Below are 23,227 nucleotides of genomic sequence, written 5' to 3' on the forward strand. Positions count from 1 at the left end.
TAATATCAGTCATGTCAGACTCCTTAATATGCTCTAAAACATCTACAATGACTTGAGTATTTCAGATTTTCTAATGTATGTCAGCCAATTTTTGTTCAGCTAAGTCTATAACTTGTTTCTAATAGTCATTTGCTTCACCAAATCGTCTGCAAACCAAATCACACAGATTGGATTAACTACTCTCTTGGAGCAGATAGTGTTGCTTCAAACTGTGACACTTTGTTGTTAACTTCTAGTTTTTGCTGCTCATGATTAGAGTTTAATTCAGTTACTCCGATACATAGCACAGTATTTAAATCAGTTTTAGCTGCCTTTAACTCAGTCTATACAGCTTTATTTGCACTTTGTTTACTGTTTTAATTTTCACTGAAAAGTGTAATCCCTGAGGGTATATAGGTGTCCACGCTTCTCATCACAATTGTCATCAGATGATAAAGAACATTACTTATAACTACCGTAGTCTAGATCAACTATTACTATTACAGTACCAAACATCACTCAGGAACCTTAATAAATAGATTGTCAAATTTCCTGTAATGCCCACACAGTACACAACATAATTTCCACACAAAGAATGACTACAATTACTATAGGCACAGCTCGCTGAAATGCTTATGTAGGTCTCAGTGTTTCAATGGCAACATGTACCAATGACAATGTGCTAGGCGAACTTGTTACTGAAAGTTGGTACGTGGATGCAATGTCCAATGCTGGACGGGATGAGCCAGAAATGGAACAACAGTTGGCCCTCCAATGTATCTGTAAAGTAGTGCTGATGATTTCGCAACTCTCGGTGGCCACTAGCAACTGTCTTCCGACTCTTGGAATTTTAAAAATTCTTCTTCATTGCAAATGGGGTTGATCAGTTTAGTAAAGGCTCCCCAACCTATTAACTCTTCTTATTTTCTTCAACGGCACTACTAATATTACCTTAAACACTGCCAGAAAGATGGTTGTTGATTTGGTTGACCAGGACAACCACCCTCTATTTCACAAAATTTTTTCAATGAAAATTTTAATTTCTTTTTATTATTTCTTGGCATTTCTCTCCCCAACACAGAAATGTCTCGTTTCCTTTCAATAGGCCACCAAAATGGGATGTTACTTGACACATTGGATGGGTGGTCAGAGGAGGGATTTTGTGAATTTATTCTGATACTGATGTGTGCTGATCTGTAATTACTGATTTGCTTATCTGGAGTATATCTCCCCTCTAGATATCTTCTTCTTTCTAGGTACTTCATCTCCTGTGAAGTTTGGCCTGTGCTGGAAAAGGAATTGTGCTTATCTATTTCCAATCTGCTACTAAATGGCAGGAGTCACGCTCCGAAGACGTACATATATTATTTCAGCTCATACAATCTCATAACATTCCATACAATAATGGTCGTATCATAAAAGAAAGAGAAGAGAGTCAGTCTGTTCTGAAGTATGATAGAGAGTTTACTCTGAACTGTACATCAGTTTGTATTAATTGATGTAATAACCAAATTGTAGTAGCATAAAATAACTGTTTGTCACTATGATTTGGTTATTACATTGATTAATACAAACTGACAGACAGTAAACTCTCTGTCATACTTCATAGCAAACTGAATCCCTTCTCTTTCTTTCAAGACATAGACTATTGTCATGGTGTGCGCTATTCCATGGAGCACAGCATATCTCCAAGATAGGAGAGCAGCTGCAGGGGTAACTGGCAAACTAGCAGGTGCCACAGAGTGTAAGCAAACTGCCAGCATCACCCCGTCTTGCAAGAATGTTGCGTCCGCCTACACTTGGTTATATGCACAGATAATATGAAATCTCCACACAACTTGTGTGTCAAAACTTACTAAACCAACTAACAAAAATTAATGGCATGTTTGGTGATGATTAGTTGTCAGTACTGTATAGATTGTATGACACATCACTTCATAGAAGTGATATGATACACTTCACAATGTGATCACTCTATTTCATATCACTACAAACTGTTATACCCAGGTATTTATATGAGTTGACTGATTGCAAGTGTGACTCACTGATATTGGAGTCACAGGATACTGCAGGTTCTTTTTTTTTTTTTTTTTTTTTTTTTTTTTTTTTTTTTTTTTTTTTTTTTTTTTTTTTTAAATGCTCAATTTTATATTTTTAGCATTTAAAGCAAGTTGCCAATCTCTGCACAACTTTAAAATTTTGTCAAGATCCAGCTGAATATCTGTGCAGGTTTTTTCACACAGTACTTCATTGTACATGTAGGTAAAAGCATTAGCTCTGAAATGTCAAGGTTACATTATCTTCAAAGTCTTTAATAAAAAGCATGAAGAGCAAGGGTTTTAGAATGTCATGTGGAAAAACTGCAAGCTAAGTTTCACACGTTCAGTGTTGTCAAAATCTATGCTGATTGGCACAGAGGAGGTAATTTTGTTCAAGATACCTCACTATGTTCAGCTCAGAATATGTTCTAAGATCCAAGAGCAAATGGAATATGACTTTCTGCTTTCTATTATAAGTAAAATACTTCATCCATGTAAGAGGGATATCATTAAAGCATTAACAATTTCATACGTGAAGTATAATTTTGTGATTAATTTTACTAATATCCAATATATAGATAAGACAATGACATATACATGTCCTTTTTTTTTAACATGTGCTGATGCACAAAATTTTCCCTGTGCTCTCCTTGAAAATGGTCAGATGGCAAAAACTACAACAGTTGATTTCATGAATAAATCGTTTCGACAAAGTAGCGATGATTTCTTTCACAAATATAAATCTGTGGATCACGTAATCAACAGCTTTGGCTAGGTTAAAAAATGCACAGAATATCAAGTAGATTTGTTCATACCTCACGAGTACATTCTGGCAACTATAATGTGTGGAAATGAGAGTAAACATGATAGGCCACAATATTTATCAGACAATGTATACAAGTCTCTAAAATAGATGTAAGTTCATACTCCTCAGAATGAAATAGTATAAGGTTGATAGACCAAAATATTGTAATTGTTAGCTTGTGTAGATCTCCTAATAGTGATGTTAACTTATTTTTTGAGAAATTTGAACAGATGATGAGAAAAATCTTAAAACCCAAAACAAATGTAGCAATATGTGGTGATATCAACATTGACTTGCTAGACACAGAGAAACTCAACACAAAAACATTCTTGAACCTACTCAGATAACTAAATCTATATTATACTAACAATAGCCCGACATGTGGAAATGCCTGTTTGGACAAAATTATAGTTAATTTTTCAAGAGAACTATATAGTGTAAGCATTGCAGATGAATGTTTTGCAGATCATGATGATCTACTCATAACATGCCAGTATACACAGTCAGATAAGAATTATAAGGTTGCAAATAAGAAACCAAGCATGATATGGGTTACAGGTCAGAAAGAGGAGTACGTTAAGTAACAACATTGTGAGAAGGAAAGTTGCTACTCACCATATACCGAAGATGCTGAGTCGCAGATGGACACAACAAAAAGATTTTAACACTTCAAGCTTTCGGCCAATGGCCTTTGTCAATATTAGACACACATACACACTCACGCACTCACTCAAATGCAACACACACACACACACACAACTGCAGTCTCAGGCAACTGGGTGTGGTTTCAGTTGCCTGAGGCTGCAGTCGTGTGTGTGAATTGCGTTTGCATGAATGTGCGAGTGTGTATGTGTGTCTACTGTTGACAAAGCCCACTGGCCGAAAGCTTTAAGTGTGAAAATCTTTTTGTTGTGCCCATCTGCGACTCAGCATCTCCGCTATATGGTGAGTAGCAACTTTCCTTCTCATAATATTGTTACATTCCATCCTGGATTTTCCACTGGAATATGTAAAGTTATTCACAGACTCCCTCAGACAGGTAAACTGGGACTTTATTTATGAATAAGACACAGATCAATCAACTGTTGAAACTCTGTTTAATAATTTCCTTAAGACATATACTGACTTATGGTACTCTTGTCACCAATGAAAAGAAACAGTACTAAACCAAAAAGAAAGGTAAAAAGCTTAAATGGTACACTGATGACCTTGCCAGTACCCGGGAAACGATGCTTTCGCTGTACAAAACATATAAAAACAATGGCAAATATGGGACAGAACAAAATGATACTTATTACAAAGACAACCTGAAATGTAAAAAACATTACAAAGCCAACCTTAAACTTGCCAAACAAGCTGCCTATATAAATGAGCTACCACTTGCTGTTGATGTTCATTCAGTCTTATCTCCTGATGATACATCAGTTCTAATTGAAAATGAGGTATCTGAAAATATTCCAGAAAAAGCATAAAATATTTAAGAAAAATTTGAATCTTGGTTCCATCTAAACGAACAAAAACTAAATTTAACTAAAACCAAAATGATGCAATTTGAAGCTAAATCAATAGAAAGGACTAAAATAAGGATAACTTGCAATGATCAGGATATTACAGAAGCAAACCACGTGAAGTTTTTAGGCCTAAATCTAAAATTTAAATTGGAAGGTACACACAGATTACTTAGCAAATAAACTGAACAGCTTGGCATTTGCAATGTGTATTTTGTCAGGTGCCACAAACATGGACAACAGAAAGATAGTTTATCAGTCTACTTTGAGTCAGTCATTCGTTATGGCATAATCTTCTGGGGAAATTCAGCAAATGTCACTAGGCTCCTAGTATTACAAAATAAAGTAATTAGAAACATGTGTGTTGGAAAAAAAGAAAAAAAAAACCGGAATGCTGTTGACCACTGTTAAAAAATTTAAAAATACTATATATCCCCTCACTTTACATATATGAGGTGGTGTTGTTCTTATATAAAAATCTGCATACACTAGACACTTTCCATTTTGACCTCAACTACAGCATTCGCCACAGAGATAATTTCAAACTTCCAACACATTGTTTAAAACTTTATGCCCAAATGCCAGAGTATATGGGGTTACAAATTATCAATAAAGTAGAAGGCAGTAATACATTTATGATGGAGCTTGGTTCACTGAAAAGATTGCCCTTTACTCTTCTGGTGGAAAAGTATTATTATTCTGTCGAAGAATTCATTGAGGACAGCTTCACAGTCTGAACACAGGGATTATATTACGTGTATTATTTTATGTACTTGTGCAGCTGTAACTTAGAAATGTAAAATATAATGTAAACTTTTGTATTTCTCTTAAAAAAGAGAAAAGAGTTTCTTTTGTAAACCTTGAAATGTCTCCTGTACATCAAATCCAATGATTTGAAAATTGTACCTAGGCTGTAGGGAAGGGACCGTTTGATGTGGAATGGGTGGCAGCTGTCATAATGGAGGTACTGTTGCTTGTTGGTGGGTTTGATGTGGACGGACGTGTGAAGCCTAGGTCTTCGTGGCAAACGAATCTGCTCCAGTCCGGAATCCCTGAATCATTACACCAACAACCTGACAACAGCTTTCGCATCCCGCAACTACCCTCCCGACCTGGTACAGAAGCAAATAACCAGATCCATTTCCTCATCCCCTCAAACCCAGAATCCCCCACAGAAGAACCACAAAAGTGCCCCACTTGTGACAGGATACTTTCCCGGACTGGACCAGACTCTGAATGTGGCTCTCCAGCAGGGATACGACTTCCTCAAATCATGCCCTGAAATGAGATCCATCCTTCATGAAATCCTCCCCACTCCGCCAAGAGTGTCTTTCCGCCGCCCACCTAACCTTCGTAACCTGTTAGTTCATCCCTATGAAATCCCCAAACCACCTTCCCTACCCTCTGGCTCCTATCCTTGTAACCGCCCCCGATGCAAAACCTGTCCCATGCACCCTCCCACCACCACCTACTCCAGTCCTGTAACCCGGAAGGTGTACACGATCAAAGGCAGAGCCACGTGTGAAAGCACCCACGTGATTTACCAACTGACCTGCCTACACTGTGATGCATTCTATGTGGGAATGACCAGCAACAAACTGTCCATTCGCATGAATGGACACAGGCAGACAGTGTTTGTTGGTAATGAGGATCACCCTGTGGCTAAACATGCCTTGGTGCACAGCCAGCACATCTTGGCACAGTGTTACACCGTCCGGGTTATCTGGATACTTCCCACCAACACCAACCTATCCGAACTCCAGAGATGGGAACTTGCCCTTCAGTATATCCTCTCTTCTCGTCATCCGCCAGGCCTCAATCTCCGCTAATTTCAAGTTGCCGCCACTCATACCTCACCTGTCTTTCAACAACTTCTTTGCCTCTACACTTCTGCCTCGACTGACATCTCTGCCCAAACTCTTTGTCTTTTAAATATGTCTGCTTGTGTCTGTATGTGTGAATGGATATGTGCGTGAGTGCGAGTGTATACCTGTCCTTTTTTCCCCCTAAGGTAAGTCTTTCCGCTCCCGGGATTGGAATGACTCCTTACCCCCTCCCTTAAAACCCACTTCCTTTCGTCTTCCCCTCTCCTTCCCTCTTTCCTGATGAGGCAACAGTTTGTTGCGAAAGCTTGAATTTTGTGTGTATGTTTGTGTTTGTTTGTGTGTCTATCGACCTGCCAGCGCTTTCGTTCGGTAAGTCACCTCATCTTTGTTTTTATGTAAATATACTAATATTTTTATAAGCTAAAAACTAAAACATAGCCTACATTGGATTATGTCACTGCAACATAATTGATCATTGTAACACATATTATTGACTAGATACTGGTATGCTAATCTTTCCACAGTCATAAATGCACTAAACCTTCATAACTACAAAACTGTAAATAGCAGTTTCTAAACTATTAACTTAGCTAATATGGACAGTATGGCAATGACATGGTGTACATTCCAGTAGAACAATCATCACATTTAACTGCCATCAATCATTCATCTGCAAGTGTGCAGCTTTCTTTCATTTTATTTTTGGTCTTAGAATTTCCATGTATTATATCAGAGTACATTACAAGTTTATCTTTGGATAATGTGTGTGATCACATCGATTTCGAAGTGTTTTGATTAATGTATGAGGTCTGTTCATAAACTATTGAACTTTCTTCTTCCCCAAGTAAACCAACAAAGCTCAGGAGACTTTCCTCACTGGAGATGTAGTGGGGGATATTCACATGCACTCATGAATTTCTTCCTACAAGCAGAAAGCATCAGTCGCATCCAGTTGGCCTATGAGTGAGGACGAGTAGTGGGCATTCACTGGATTTCAGCAAGTTGTACAATAGCACAAAAAGTTTATCAGTGATGCTGAATCAAATTTTGCCAAAAGCTTGGTGATACCAAAGTGGAAACCGTTTGCAACATCAATGGGCTATCTGAGTCAATGCCATGAGCAACTCACAGATAAAGGAGCAGTATGATGTCTTCAAAGATGGTCGCAGATGAGTAGATAGGAAAATGCGCACAGGCGGACCCTCAACAACCCAAAATGACAATGACATCAAGCAAGTACAAACTTTGGTCATGGAAGACTGTCATATCACAGTGTGAGAACTTGCAAATGACACTGAGGTAAGCACTTTATCAATACATTCAAATTTGAAAAACAATTTGTGTATGAGCAGTGTTTCCGAATTAATGATAATGCACCCCTGTTTGGCACATCAGATCCAGATTTTCCTCACCAAATGCAACATCCCCATTGTTAGTAAGGCTCTATGTGACTTTTGGCTATTTCCCAAGTTGAAAATTCCCTGGAAAGGAACACAGTTTTAGTCAAGAGAAGGCACCTTGAGGAATGAAATAGCCTGTCTGATCACCATTCCAAAAGGCACAGTCTAGAAAGGTTTCCAACATTGGTGGGATTAGTACGGATGTGTGTGCACTACCAAGGAGATTACTTTGAAGGGGTTATGGTTTTGAGCCTCCAAATCAATGAACGTATTTGTGGCAACCAATGGTGCAATACTGTGTATATATAAAAGAACAGGCACAAGGGTGGAGTGAGATTTGTGTGGAGAGGCCAAGAACAAGGTAAGGAACAGTAACAAGTGTGAATATAAATTACTTCATGAGAAATGGGGGGGGGGGGAGGGGGGGGGGGGGGAAGAGGAAGGGAAGGAGAGGGAGAAGGAGAATGGCATAACGTAGTGTTGCCTCGGTTAATGAGGTACACTCAGCTGACTCAGATGGTAGTATGTGTTGAAAAAAGCAGGAACTCACCTGCACAAAGTTTTTACCTGCCATGAATGCACATTATAGTGCACAGTTCTCATCTAAAAGAATTTATTCTGGATTTAAGCCTTTCTCAGTAATAATTTTTTCCTACTGGATTCTTTCAGTAGTGTTACTTAAGAAGATTAGCAAGAGAATCTCTGGAAAACTGTAATGTGACAGAGAGGCAATGCAGGCTTTAAGCTTTTTGATTGTAAAGGAGGGTAATATTTCTGATTAAAAAATCAGTTCAAGTAACAAAACTTAATAGGAAAGCAATTCTTTCACACATTAAAGAATTTAATTCACTGGTGTGTCATATACATTATAATGACTACCAGGAAAGAACCAACATTTCATAACATAGACACTTGCACAACAATTAAGCAGGACCCTATTTTTTCTGATGTATTAATGAAAGCACAGCTCAAATCACTCACACTATGACAAGTTATATGCGATCAACCATTCTTACATCATTGACTCAAAGTAACCCAAAAAAGGAACAACTGGAGTGAAATTTGCGTGGAGAGGCCAGGAACAAGGTAATGAACAGTAAAAGTGTAAAGATCAGTTACTTCACTAGAAACAAGTACACATGCAGTGAAAACATACCAGAGCTCACAGTGGAACCTGTGGTATTTACAGTCTTTCTTGACAATGCATATTTTGATCGATTTTTCTTAAATGAGTCACTCTGGCTGCCACTTCCATCTGAAAAAGAACAGTATGATGATATAAAAAAAAGAAAGCAATTATTGTGAGCCAAATCAAGGGCTTAATGCTGTCATTTTTACTATTCGAATGATATCTGAAATGAGTGATCTTTTGACACAAAAATTAGTCTACTTTCCTTATTCAAAATCTTTTGTTTAACCAATTCAGTAACTCACAGAGAAAAGAGAATATAGCATTTTCAGTTGTTAAATGACTTCTAAAGTGGAACTGTACATTTGATAGCAAATCATGTGATTTAAAATGAACAACTATCCTTACATACACAGCCTTTTCAATAACTTTAGCAAACACTGATGGCATAGAAACAGGTGTAAAATTGTCTACATTATCCTTTTCTCCGTTTTTATAAAGCAGCTTTACTACTGAGTACTTTAATCGTTCAGGAAACTGATCATTCCTAAAGGAAAAATTACAAATATGGCTAAATACAGGTCTAACATGTGCAGCACAGTACTTTTATATTCTGCTAGGCACTCCATGATATCCATGAGAGTACTTAGCTTCAGTGGTTTAATTATTGACCCAATCTCCCCCCTTGTCTGTATCACAGAGGAGTATTTCAGACATCAATCTCGGAAAGCCATTTGCCAAGAAAGTCATATGATTCCCTGAAGAAACTAAATTTTTATGTAATTCACCAGCATTGCTCTGAAAATGATTGTTAAATACTGTACATACATCTGATTTATCAGTAACAGAAATATTCTTCTTACAAACTGACTTTATATCATTGAACTTGGGCTGCTGACCAGATACTTCCTTCACAACTGACCATACGGTTTAATTTTATCCTGTGAATTAGTTACTCTATTTGCATATCACATACTCTTTGCCCTCCTAATAACATTTTTAAGCACCTTACAACACTGTTTGTAATGGGTTACTGTAGCTTGATTGTGACTCCTCCTAACATTTTGATATAATTTCCGCTTTTTTATACATGATATCCTCATCCCACCAGTCAGCCACCCAGTCTGCCTATTACAGCTAGTACTCTGTTTAGAACATTCTAATGGAAAGCAACTCTCAAAGAGCATGAGAAATGTGTTAAGGAAAGCATTATATTCATCTTCTATGTTATTGGAACTATGAACATCCTGCCACTCTTGTTGCTTCACAAGGTTTAAAAAATTCTCTATTGCTGTGGGTTAACTTTCCTACATAGTTTGTAGTTTCCTACATATGTGACATTTGTTTGAGTACAAAAGCCTTTTAGTGTTAAAATTTGTGCATCTTGGTCTGAAAGTCCATTCAGCCTTTTATTAAAAGGATGCCCATCTAGTAATGAAGAATGAATAAAAATAGTGTCTATGGCTGTGCTACTGTTCCCCTGCATCCTAGTTGGAAAAAACACAGTCTGCATCAGATCATATGGATTTAGGAGATCTACCAAATCCTTTTTCTTGTACCATCATATACAAAACTGATATTGAAGTCACCACATATCACTAATTTCTGGTACTTCCTACAAAGTGAATCAAGAACCCTCTCTAGCTTGAGCAGAAATGCTCTGAAGTCAGAGTTAGGGGTCGTATAAATAACAACAATTAGAAGTTTAATTTCACTAAATTCAACTGCCCCTGCACAACATTCAAATATCTGTTCAGTGCAGTGCCGTGATGCATCTACGGGCTCAAATGGAATACTGTTTTTTACGTACATAGCCACTCCCCCACCCCACAAGGAACTCCTTGAAAAACAGCCAGCTACTCTGTATCCTGGTAAAGGAAGCCTCTGAATTGTCAAATTATTTAAGTGGTGCTCTGATATACCAATAGTACCTCTTATATTTTGATGAAATATGCTAATTCCTTCCCTACTTGGAAACATGACAGCCTCTGAAGGTGCGTCCTTAGTTAGAGAGATTTCCTTTAAGCAGATATATCTATCAGCTGACTTCAATCTAAAAAAAGGTGCAGCTCTAACACCAACTACTACAAGAATTTCTCTATGAGTGATCCCACCACCACCCACTACACTGTCACCTATAAGCTTTGCCAGCCTCTCTTTCCCATATCTATTGAGGTGCAAGCCATGCCTAGTGAAACCCAATCTACTGATAGACCCAACTGGCACCACTGAAATGTGACCCACGCCCTCTGCCATCAACGCCCTCTCCAGCCCAAGTTAACGCATCTAATAGGCGCATTAAGATGAGGCCGATCATGATGCTGAAACAGTTGCACAAAATGCACATTAGTGCCACCAGTCTGAGTAGCTGTCTTTACCAGGTCACCACCTACATCACATTCCCCGTCCCTATCAAGACTGTTCCCTTCTCCACCCACTATCATGACCTGATCCTCCTTTATAAAATTCCTACATAACTCCCCTATGCTGTCAGTCACTCGAGCCAACCCTGCACTAAGCTTCACAAGGCTGATGACCTGATACTCACTCACCAACACTTTCTGTAACTGCTGGCCCACACTTTGACCGTGCAAACTACCTAGCAGCAAACCTTCTTCTTTCTGTTGGACTTTACAACTGACCAAGGCCTCCTAACTGCTGAGTACTGCTCCATGTTCCCTACATCTACAGCTACAAGAGGTCCTCTCCACTGAACTCTGACAGTTGGTCAAATCTATTGCATATACACAAAGTATAACTGTCTGAATACTTCCTCCTCCTAGCTGCCTTCTTGCCAGTTAATACTTGGCAGAAATCAAACCTGCATTTGGATCAGGCTTCCTTAACTCTTGTGCAGAAAGGTGTGCAGTATATCGCTGCATCCATTTTCAATAAGCTACTGCTCGAATTATAAAATCTCAGTAGTAATCCATGTGCTTTCAAATCGAAACTGAAGAGTTTCCTCATGAGTTACTCCTTCTATTCTGTCAAGGAGTTCCTTGAAAAATTAAGCTGATTCTTGTTGTATTGTTGATTGCGTTTACTTAAACTAATGGATTGAATTTTTTGGATTCATACACATTTTATTTTTATCTGTTATTACTTGCATGTTGTAATTTCCTGTACCAACATGTTCCATGACCTTGGAGATTTGCTCCTCAATTTGGTCCTACAGAACTTGATGTATAAAAAAATAAATAAATTACAGTTTAATGTTCCTTCAACAATAATATCATTAGAAATGGAGTACAGACTGTATAACAACCAAAGTAGGAAATTAGTCACGGCCCTTTTAAGTGATTCTGACCTGGTTTTTGGGTGTTCTTCATAAATGTTACTCACTGTTCTATAAATTAATATACGACAGAGATGAAGCACAGACTGTACAGCAATGAAAATAGGACATTACTCAAGACCTCTTCCAGGTGATCTGGACAAACCACAGAAAACCTTCTGATCTGATTTTTGGGTATCCTTCATAAATATTAGTATTGTTCCATAAACTACCATATGAGGCATCACCATCATAATATCCATCAATGCTGATTTTATTAAAGGTGGAATGCTAGCTTAGCTAGCTAAAATTTGGGGTAAGGGTAGTGGCTGTTGGATTTTAAAATCTCACTTAAGGATCTGTCTGAAGTTGTTCAGGGGTATCACTGGACGCCTGTATCATGAAGACTACATGAGAATTTGAAATGCACCCCTCTGGAATAACAGTCCACAGTTATTATTAGTGAGCCACCTAACTTGGTTCCATTAATTGTGACCCCTACATGTATCTTCATTTTTGTGTATAATCTGTGATCTTTCTGTTCAGAAGCAAAATCAGTTTCTCAGTCTTTCTACTTTCTTCTAAATATCTCATTTCTGCCTACAGCTGTGTAAGAAGAACCTGTGTTCTTTGGTCAATTTTTGTTAGTGTCACAATAATGGTCATTCATTCTGAGTACTAGCAGTAAAACAAGTCAATCATAAAAAGCAAGTAGTTAAACAATAATAAGAAGGTGCTACACATGGTAAACATGCATTTAACAAAGCTTTTCAGAGATGATATTGGTGCTTGCATTTACAATCAGACTGATCACATGAAACTCTACACAACTCTACATAAAAAACTGGAGCTACATTTCCATATGAGCTATCTCTGTAATTAGTGACGTTATTTTTGCTACAGAAACCACAGTACTGACATAAAAATTACATCTGGCACACTGTAAACATTCACAGTTTAATTAATTAATTTTATCCAATGTATTCTAAGGCGTAATATAAGCACACACAACAAAAAATTAGTCATCCCCAGGAGACGTCATGCTAAAACTGTGTAGCACTGCCTTTAGCCCAGGCAATGTCTACAATTTGGCAAGAAAGATAGTTCAGGTATGCCATATTCAGCTGGTGGCACAAACTGATTACTAGATCCCACACAGCTACCAAATAGTGCAGATGTTGACTGTTATGTATCATTCGCTGTTCCAAACAGTCCAAGAACTTTCCATTTAATAATTTAATCTGCAAAGCCTGGTGGGTGTAATTCAGGACAGAGGAGGTTCCGTAATGTTTCAGGTGTGCTTTTCATGCTATGACTTGGGCCCACCCATTCAGATTACCATGAACTTGAACCAGGATGCTCATTTCAACATTCTCCGTGACCAAGTGTTCCCCTTTCTTCTACATCTTCTTGGTGGGTATGCTGTAAATGGTCTCCTCTTCCAGGATAACAACAGCCTTATTCACAGTAAGCAATTTGTTAAAATAGTTCAACCCCCCCCCCCCCACCACCACCCCCCCCACCTACTCCCTGCTTCACACCTGGTGAATCATAGGAAGTTTTACTTATTTTAAGCAGATTAACTGAAGACAAGGATTCCAATGTTATGCTGTGATTGGCTAATTATTTTGTGTTTATTGATGTTATTTCTGTTTGGGGGTACCACTCCTTGGAATTTGTGTTAGCTATGCTCCAAGTGCCCTGTTAGTTACAAAACTATTCAATTTAACTGTAAACCAAGAGAACATGGTTAATCATGACTCACTGGTACACACTGCACCTTCTAGTCAGTTACTCTCCAGTTTTTGTGTTAAAGACATGCACCTTTATTTGCTGCTACAAGTAGCTTCTAAAAGAAAGCGAAAGAATATCGGATAGTTGCTACTCACCAAATAGCGGGAATGCTCAGTCATAGATAAGCAAAACAAAAAGACTGTCACAAAATAAGGTTTTGACCAATGAGGCCTTTGTCAAAAATAGACAAAAAACACACACACACCCATCCACCCCCCCCCCCCCCACACACACACACACAAGCACAACTCACTCACACATGAAGCACCATAATTGCAGCTTAGCTTGTAGATCACATGACTGGTTTCACAGGTAGCCCTGCCTTTGATGGGATGGGTGATGTCTGTGACTGGACTGGAGTAGGTGATGGTGGGAAAATGTATGGGACAGATCTTGCATCTAGGTCTATTACAGGGATATGAGTCATGAAGCAAGGGGTTGGGGGGCAAGGGTTGGGTAGGACTGGACGAGGATATTGTGCAGGTTCGGTGGACCGCAGAATACCACTATGTGGGGGGGGGGGGGTGGAAAGGATACTGGGCAGGACATTTTTCAGTTCAGGGCACAATGAGAGGTAGTTGAAACTCTGGCAGAGAATGTAATTCAGTTGCTCCAGTGGTACTGAGTTATGAAGGGAATGCTCTTCTATGGCCAGACGGTGGGACCTTGGGAGCTGATGGGTGATGAAAGGTAAGCCATGGGGCACTTGTTTTTATACAAGCTTGGGAGGCTAATTACGTTCTGTAAAAGCCACCGTGAGACCCTCGGTATATTTTGAGAGGGACTGCTCATCGTTGTAGATGTGACAGGCTGTATGGAAGGGACTTCTTGGTATGGAACAGGTGGCAGCTGTTGAAGTGGACATATTGCTGGTGATTGGTATGTTTGATATGGGCACAGGTAATGATGTAGCCACCTCTGAGGTACAGGTCAACATCTAGGAAGGCGGCTTGCTGGGTTGAGTAGGACGAGGTGAAGCAAATGGGGAAGAAGGTGTTGAGGTTCAGGAGGAATGTGGATAGGGTGTCCTCACCCTCAATCCAGATCATGAATATGCTATCAATGAATCTGAACCAGGTGAGGGGTTTGGGATTCTGGATGTTTAGGAAGGATTTCTCTAAATCGTCATGAATGTGGTGGAATTGAATGGTGACATGCATGTGCTCATAGCCATACCCTGGATTGTTTGTAACTAATGCCTTCAAAGGAGAAGTAATTGTGGGTGAGGATATAGTTGGTCACAGCGACTGGGAAGGAGGTTGTTGATTTGGCATCCATTGGACATTGGGAAAGGTGGGCCATGGGCATTACGGATGTTAGTGTAAAGGGAGGTGGTATCAAAAGTGATGAGCAGGGCACCATGTGATAAAGGCACAGGAATTATGGAGAGTCAGTGCAGGAAATACTTGATATCTTTTATATTGGAGGGTAGGTTGCAGGTAATAGGCCGAAGCTGTTGGTCTATGAGAGCTGAGATTCTTTCTGGGGGGAGGGGGGCGCACATAAACGGCCACAATGGGGTGTCCTAGGTGGTTAGTTTTATGGACTTAAGGAAGCGTGTGGAAGGTAGAAGTGTGGGGAGTGGAAGGGGTGAGGTGAGAGAAAGACTCTGGGGAGAGGTTCTGGGTTGGGCCTAAGGATTTGAGGTGAGATTGGAGATCATTCTGGATTTCAGGAATGGGTCACTGTGGAAGGGTTTGTAGGTGTACATATCTGACAGCTGGCAGAGTCCTTCTGCCAAGTACTTGTTGCAGTTCAAAACAACAATTGTGAAGCCTTTGTCAGCAGGTAGGATTATAAGGCTGTTATCAGTTTTTAGATGGTGGACTGCGGTGCTTTCTGTGGATGTAACAGTAGTTTGCATGTTGAATGATTTGGAGAATGATGGTGAGGCAAGGTTTGTGGTTAAGAAATTCTAGAAAGTTAACAGAGGTAATTTTGGGGCGGTGGGATGGATCACGGTTGGATGGTAGAGTGAACTGAGTTAGGCAGGGTTCAGCATTGGTCTTTGGTTGAGTCTGATTGATTGGGTTAGTGAGTAAAAGTGTTTCCACTGTAGGGACTGGTAGAAGGAGAGAAGGTCTTTAAGAAGTCCAGCATGACTGAATTTGGCAGTGGGGCAAAAGGTGAGGCCGTTGGAAAGGGCTGATATTTTTGCGGACCTTAGGCTTTTGGAGGAAAGGTCCACAACCATGTTTTGGGGCTGTTTAGGTTCTAGATTATGTGAGGTGGTGGGAGGGAGTTTTGGAGGGTGTGGTAAATGTAGTAGGTCTGCGAGACAAGGTTCGTCAGCTGTGAGGGGATGTGGGGAAGGTTTGGAGGTTGTTGTAGAGGCAGTGGACAGTGGTACTCCAAGGCGGGAGTAGGAAGTCAGCAGGGTGGAGAATTTTTGGTGGTAGCATTGTGAATGTTGCTCTAGTTCCTGGAGGGCAAGAATTCAATGTGTGTTGTGGGTTCTAGGAATTTGGGATTGTATAGAAGGATGGAGAGAAGGTACTGCAAGGAGGTTTGGGCTCGATTGTCACGGTTTTGCACGGCATGTTCGTGAGGGCTAAGGACTGGCAGAATCTGAAAAGGTGGAGGCCATTGTGGAAGGGAGATTGACAGCTGGAGACAGGTAATTTGACGGTAAGGCCATTTTGGGTGGATTTCAAGAGCTAAGCAACAATGCAGGAATAGTATGTGGGACTGGGTTCTGGCTAGGGATAAGAAAATTTTTCTGAATTGACGCAGATGGTAGAAGCAAGCTGTTTTCCTTTGTTCCTATTTTCTAAAGCATTACTATAATCAATGTCCATCTTCCTGTGTTCGTCTTGTGGCCTTACAAACCGCACTGCACTCTCTACTTACGAGCCCCTCTGTATCAACTGTGCAACAGACGACTACAAGACCCTGCTAATTGTTGGTGCATCATCTTATGTCCCACACTATTCTTGTCAATATCATTAATCCTACACCTTCAAACGAATCACTCTCCCGTATTTTCATGTGTTATTTCCAGCACCTTCCTCTTCCATACAATATTGTATCTCGTCCTACCACCCCCTACCCTCTCTCCAACCTTTCTCTGTTCTATCCCAGTTTGAACCTACTAATTTCACCTCATCCAATCACATCTGCCATACCCCTTCTCCACACTTACCCACTCTCAGACCTGCAACCCACAGAAAAATATATATTTTTTAATTTTTTCTTTATCTCACTGTGACTACACACCAATTTCAGTTGGTTTTCATCTTCCACTATCTACGTACTCCCTCAGATTTCATCTTGTTTCCTCTTATTTCATCATTTTTGTGATTTTTCCCACATATTTGGGTGTACTTTTGCGAAAATTTTGGATGTAATTCTACATTATCTACATATTTTTTCGCATTTTTTCCGCCACCATGGATCCTTGCTCCTTCCATCTGTGTCAATACAGAAAATTTTCCTTATCCCTAGCCAGAACCCAGACCCACATACTGTTCCTACATTGTTGCTTGGTTCATGAAATCCCCCCAAATGGTCTTACCATCAAATTACCTGTATCCGGCTCTCACCCTCCCTTCCACAATGACCAGCATCTGTTCAGAGTCTGCCAATCGTTAGCCCTCACCAACATGCCATGCAAAACCATATCAATCAAGCCCAAGCCTCCTTGAAATACCAGCTCTCCATCCTGTTATGCAATCCCAAATTCTTGGAACCCACAACACATACTGAAACCGTTGCCCTCCAGGAAATAGAGCAACATTCACAATACCATCTCCAAAAATTCTCCACCCTGCTCACTTCCTACTCCCCCGTCAGAGTACCACTGTCAACCGCCTTTATGAAAACCTCCATACCTTCCCCACATCCCCTTACAGCTGACAAACCCTGTCTCACAGATCCACAAAAACTCCTTCCCACCACCACACATAATCCAGAACCTAAACAGACCTGAAACACAGTCGTGAACCTTTCCTCCAAAAACCTAAGTCCCGCAGAAACATCATCCCTTTCCAAGGGCCTCACTTTTTGTCCCATTCCAAAATTCAGTCATGCAGGACTTTGTAAAAACCTTCTCTCGTTTTCCTGGTCGCTACAGTGGTACACATTTTCTCCACCAACCCTATCAATCAGACTCAACCAAAGACCAATGCCGAAACCTGCCTGACTCATTTCACCCCTCCATCCAACCGCGATCCACCCCCACTGCCCCCAAATCACCCACTGTTAACTTTCCAGAATATCTTAACCCCAAACCTTGCCAACCATCATTCTCCGAATTACTCAACATGCGGACTAACGTTACACCTACAGAAGGACTCGTTGTCCAACACCTAAAAACTGATCCCAATCTTATAAACCTACCTCCTGACAAAAGCTCCACCAATGCTGTTTTGAACCCCAAGAAGTACTTGGCAGAAGGACTCTGCCAGCTGTCAGATCATACACCTACATACCCTGCCACAATGACCCCATTTCAGAAATCCAGCTGGATCTCCAGGCTCTCCTAAAATCCTTAGGCCCATCCCAGAACCTCCCCCAGAGTCAACCTTCCTCCTTATTCCTACCACTTCCCACACTCCTATCTCCTTCATGCTTCCTCAAGTCTATAAACCCAACTACCCAGGACACCCCATTGTGGCCGGTTACTGTGCCCCCCACAGAGGAGAATCTCTGCTCTCAAAGACCATCAGCTTAAACGTATTACCCACTACCTACCCTACTGTATAAAAGATACCAACCACTTCCTCCACTGACTCATCACAGTCCCTGTTCCTTCACCACACGGTGCCCTGCTCTTCACTTTTGTTGCCACCTCCCTTTACACTAACATCCTAATGCCTATGGCCTTTCTCCTATTGAACACTGCCTTCCCCAACGACCATCAGATTCCAAACCAACAACCTTGACGACGAGCAGTCCCTCTCAAAATATACCAAGAGTCTCACTGAGACCTCTACAGACCATAATTACCCTCCCAACCTTGTATAAAAACAAATGTTCCATGGCTTATCTTTCCAGTCACCACCACCTTCCAAGGTCCCAGCGTCCAGCCACAGAGGAGCATTCCCTTCGTAACTCAGTACCACCCAGGACTGGGGCAGCTGAATTACATTCTCCACCAGGGTTTCTACTACCTTTCATCGTGCCCTGAAATGAAAAATGTCCTGCCAACTATCCATCCCAGCCCTCCTACAGTGGTATTCCGCCGTCCACTGAACCTACACAATATACTTGTCCATCCTTACACAACCCCTGTTCTCAATCTTTTACCTCATGGCTCATACCCTTGTAATAGACGCAGATGTAAGACCTGTCCCATACATCCTCCCACCCCTCTCCCCCCCTCCACACACTGCTATTCCACTGTCCACCAAACCTACACAATCACTGCCCCCAAGTCTTTGCCTCATGGCTCATATCCCTGTAATAGACCTAGATACAAGACCTGTCCTATACATCCTCCCACCACCACCAACTCCAGTCTGGTCACAAACATCACCTATCCCATTAAAGGCAGGGCTACCTGTGAAACCAGTTGTGATCTATGAGATAAGTTGCAATTACGGAGAGGCATTCCACACAGACATGACAACCAACAAGCTTCCAGAATGAAATTTTCACTCTGCAGTGAACCGTGCGATGAGCCAAGGTACAGTCAGAAATATAATTGTGAGAATGAGTTGCGAGTTGTGTTTGGGTAGCTCAGTTGGTAGAGCACTTGCCCATAAAAGGCATATGTCCGAAGTTCGAGTCTTGGTCCCGTACACAGTTTTAATCTGCCAGGAGGTTTCAACCAACTAGTTGTCTGTCTGTATGAATGGCCACCGACAAACTCTGGCCAAGAAACGAATGGACCACCCTGTTGCTGAGCCGCCCAACACAATGTTCTTCATTTAAATGACTGCTTCACTGCCTGTGCCATGTGGATCCTTCCCACCAACACCAGCTTTTCTGAACTGCGCAGGTGGGAACTCTCCCTGCAATATATCCTACATTCCCTTAACCCTTCATTAGTCATTGTCCTCACCCATCTAGCTCTTTCCCTGTTCCCAGTCTAGCGCTACACAGCCCTCTATTCCACCAATGCACCTAGCAACTCTACCCTCTTTCCACCTCATTCCTGTATGCTCTCCAGCAGCACTTTACCTTCCCCCACCCCTGCATGTGAACATCAGTATTTTTTACATCCTCCTTCCACAGAACCCATGTTGTCCAGGCTGTCCTTGATGATAATGCTCCACGTTATCCTCACATGTAATGATAGCAGTTGGGAAATTAGACTGTATTGTGCAGGGATTACATTTTTTGTTGGTTCTGATTGCCCTGCCACTTAGGTTAGACCACAGTATTGCATACTTGCAACTATACTGATGAGTCAAATTGTGCACCATGTATTATGGGAACAAATAAAGTTTAAATCAATGTCATTGGACACCACTCATATTAAACACATTTTGGATTTGCCTGCATATATACCGCTGATAGTGTTCTGGGTGAAGTTACATACATGGACAGTTTCAAACATTGGATAAAAAGAGCATCTGAGTAGTAGAAAGAGTAGCACATTTTGCATTATTGAGAAATTAAGGAAAGAGTGTCACGGACATGATGCAGGATTTGAGGTGGGCATCATTGAAACAAAGGCGTTTCTCATTGCAGTGGGATCTCCTCACAAAATTTCAGTCATCAAGTTTCTCCCCCAAATATGAAAATATTTTGTTGACAATGACCTACATAGGGAGAAATGATTACCATTATAAAATAAGGGAATTCAGAGTTCGCACGGAAAGACATGTGTGTTCATCTTTTCTAATGCACTTTTTAAGAATGGAATAATAGATAATTAAAACTGCAGCACCAGAAAGAACAGGAAATAATGAAACTTCTCTCGTTGCCTCTTTACATTTTTTAGTAATTTAGGGAGTATACAGAGTGCAAAATTTAGTACACACAGCTGCCACACCTGACAATAGGAATAGATGTAACCCATCTTGCATCACGTAAAACTGAGCTTGGATTACCAACATGGGTACATCATTCCATATGGCTTCAGTTCTACTCCAGAGTTCACCAAATATAGATATTGGTGCATGGGGACAACCAGTCTCTCTGAAAACTGTGATCAGATGAGTGAAAGATCTGGTGAACCCACTGGCAACAATTCTCCTTGGAGCCTCCACACTTAGACACGTCCATTGTGCGGCTGTATGCAGGAACAGGACTTATCTGGAAAGATATCTTGGTGATACCTCAAAGCCCAGAATTGTCATTCTGCTGTCATGTCAAGGTAAGCCACAGCAATGGTTGGCTTAATAATAGACTTCATGAGACAATGAAATTAATATGATTTAAAGAAATGTCATACTAGTTTCCTGGAGCAATTTAGAGAAAAGGAAAGAAAACTTAAATTACTGCACTCTGTCACTCAATCCAGGGATAGTATCGACAGACAAGACCCATACCGCATGGTATGATCATGTAAAAGCTAGCCTTTACTGCTTTCTGTTACAGTGTTTGCATGTCTTTCCAATGAGATGTTGGCGAGGTATTTGTCACCAGAACACAACCAGTAGTTGACTTGTTTTACTGTGCTTTCTGGACAGTGTGGATGATATAATATTGCTTACAATAGGGTCATTCCATGCCAAGTGGTCTAAACCTTCCCACCATCATGTCTCCAATTTTCTTCAAATTTTATCTGTAGCACTAGTCAAGTGCTAAATTAAGTTTCTCAAGATTTCAAGCCTCTAGCTGCAATACTTGCTGATCTACACCCCCTTGTCTGAAGGGTAGTAAGTTCGCATGCGCGCGACATCAGACAAAATGCCATTTTTGGGGTCTCATAAAATTGAAACCAATTCATAAGAATGGTTAGTAAGATGAGACCCTGTACAGTTTTTTGTGCTGATTCAAACGAAATTAATTATAAGATTACTGATGCAAAATCCGGTCAAACAAGTCGACTCAAAGTGTACCCCTAATTCTGTCGTGACTTAATGCGACAAATTTTGACCAATATTCAGACTGCAATAATTTCCTTGCAGATAAAGATATGGACTTGAACTTTTTACCAAGTCTTATCTTTGTGCTGGACATAATACAGCTGGATTTCCAACTACCCAGGCTTTATAGTCGCCTTGCAAAATCTCTTCAAATTTGGCAGTGTCAGCGCAAATGGCTTTATTTACCAAAGTTCAAAGCCCATTACTACAAAATAGTCAGCCTGGATTTAATTGTGAATAGTATCATCTGAAAGAGAAACTCTTGCTCTACAAGATGGATATATTTTTCTTTTGCAACGCTTCCATTAAGTGCTTATTTACTCAGGTCAAAGTATCTTATATTTTGTGTGCGCAGTGCCCTGCGTTGGTCCATGATGGCTGAGCCATTACTGGTTATCACAATAAAACCAGCATCCCCATCGCCATAGGGGCCACGCCCGATAGCCATGCAGTAACAGCCACGGGTGGGTATCTTTACTGCAGGTTCCCAAGCCTGATTACAGGGTGTCTTTACCACAGGATCCCAAGCCTGATTGTGGGTTTCTTTATGCAGGTTCCCAAGCCTGTCTTCCTCAGTTACTTCATCATTCTGGAAGCATCGTTGATTTGCAAGAGAATGCTTTCAGGAAAACTGTATTGCCGACCAGATGATGTCACTGGTGGAGCTGGAATAACACCAATGATAAGTTGTTCTGGAATCCAGCAAGTATCACGTCTTAAGGGCCAATAAAATGAACTTGCAGGACCATGAGGATGCATAAAGCTTATGAAAGCATCTTTCTGTTCGACTGAGATTTCAACGATGTTTCCAATCCACCATTTCTTTTCATAAATGCAAGCAACATACTGCCCAGGCTGAAGATCCATGACTTGAACTACTACTTCAGCAGCACTAATTTTGGCCAAAAAAGATGTCGCATCATTAGAAACTCTACTGACCTTAATTGTCGTCATATCAATGGGCAAAAAATGGTGGTTTTCTCTTGTGCCAGCTAGAGTGTGCCCTTGCAGGAATCTTTCTTCTTGAGAAGCTTTTTCTTCTTCAACTTCCTCTTTGCTGATGAAAAAGAATTTGATTCCATTGATATTATCATTGCAGAAGTTGAAAAGATCTTTGGGTGTTAGAATCTGGTTTTCATATGGACGTTGCAAACTTGCTCTTGCTGCCAACCGTTTTGTTGTGCCTCCAATGCCATCACAAGGCGACTTTCCATGGCTTGTTCCAAAGAAATTCCATTCTGCTGTTATTTCAAAATCTTCTTTGTGATAGCATAAGTTGAGAAAATTCTTGAAATTCTTATATTGTGCAGCTGAACCATCACTGAAGTAGTGGATGTGGCTTATTTTGGAAAATTGCATCTTCAGGTAATTGATTACTTTTCCAATGTAAACATGGACAGTAATCGTATCGTGTCGAAGGCAGTCACTAATAACACAAAGATTCACACATTGCACCTCTTCGTTTTCACAGTAGTAGACTACAAATGGATGAAC

General features: G+C 40.6%; 1 protein-coding gene across 1 annotated transcript in view; it reads right to left on the bottom strand.

The window, feature by feature from the left end:
• LOC124794850 (RNA polymerase II-associated protein 1) overlaps positions 1-23,227 on the bottom strand; it is a 204,511-nt gene that overhangs the window by 177,863 nt on the left and 3,421 nt on the right. The window contains exon 2 of the mRNA XM_047258515.1: positions 8,714-8,812. Coding sequence (XP_047114471.1) covers positions 8,714-8,812 — 99 coding nt within the window. The remainder of the gene's footprint in view (positions 1-8,713; positions 8,813-23,227) is intronic.

The sequence above is a fragment of the Schistocerca piceifrons genome, chromosome 4, assembly GCF_021461385.2.
Source record: "Schistocerca piceifrons isolate TAMUIC-IGC-003096 chromosome 4, iqSchPice1.1, whole genome shotgun sequence".
NCBI classification, from domain to species: domain Eukaryota; kingdom Metazoa; phylum Arthropoda; class Insecta; order Orthoptera; family Acrididae; genus Schistocerca; species Schistocerca piceifrons.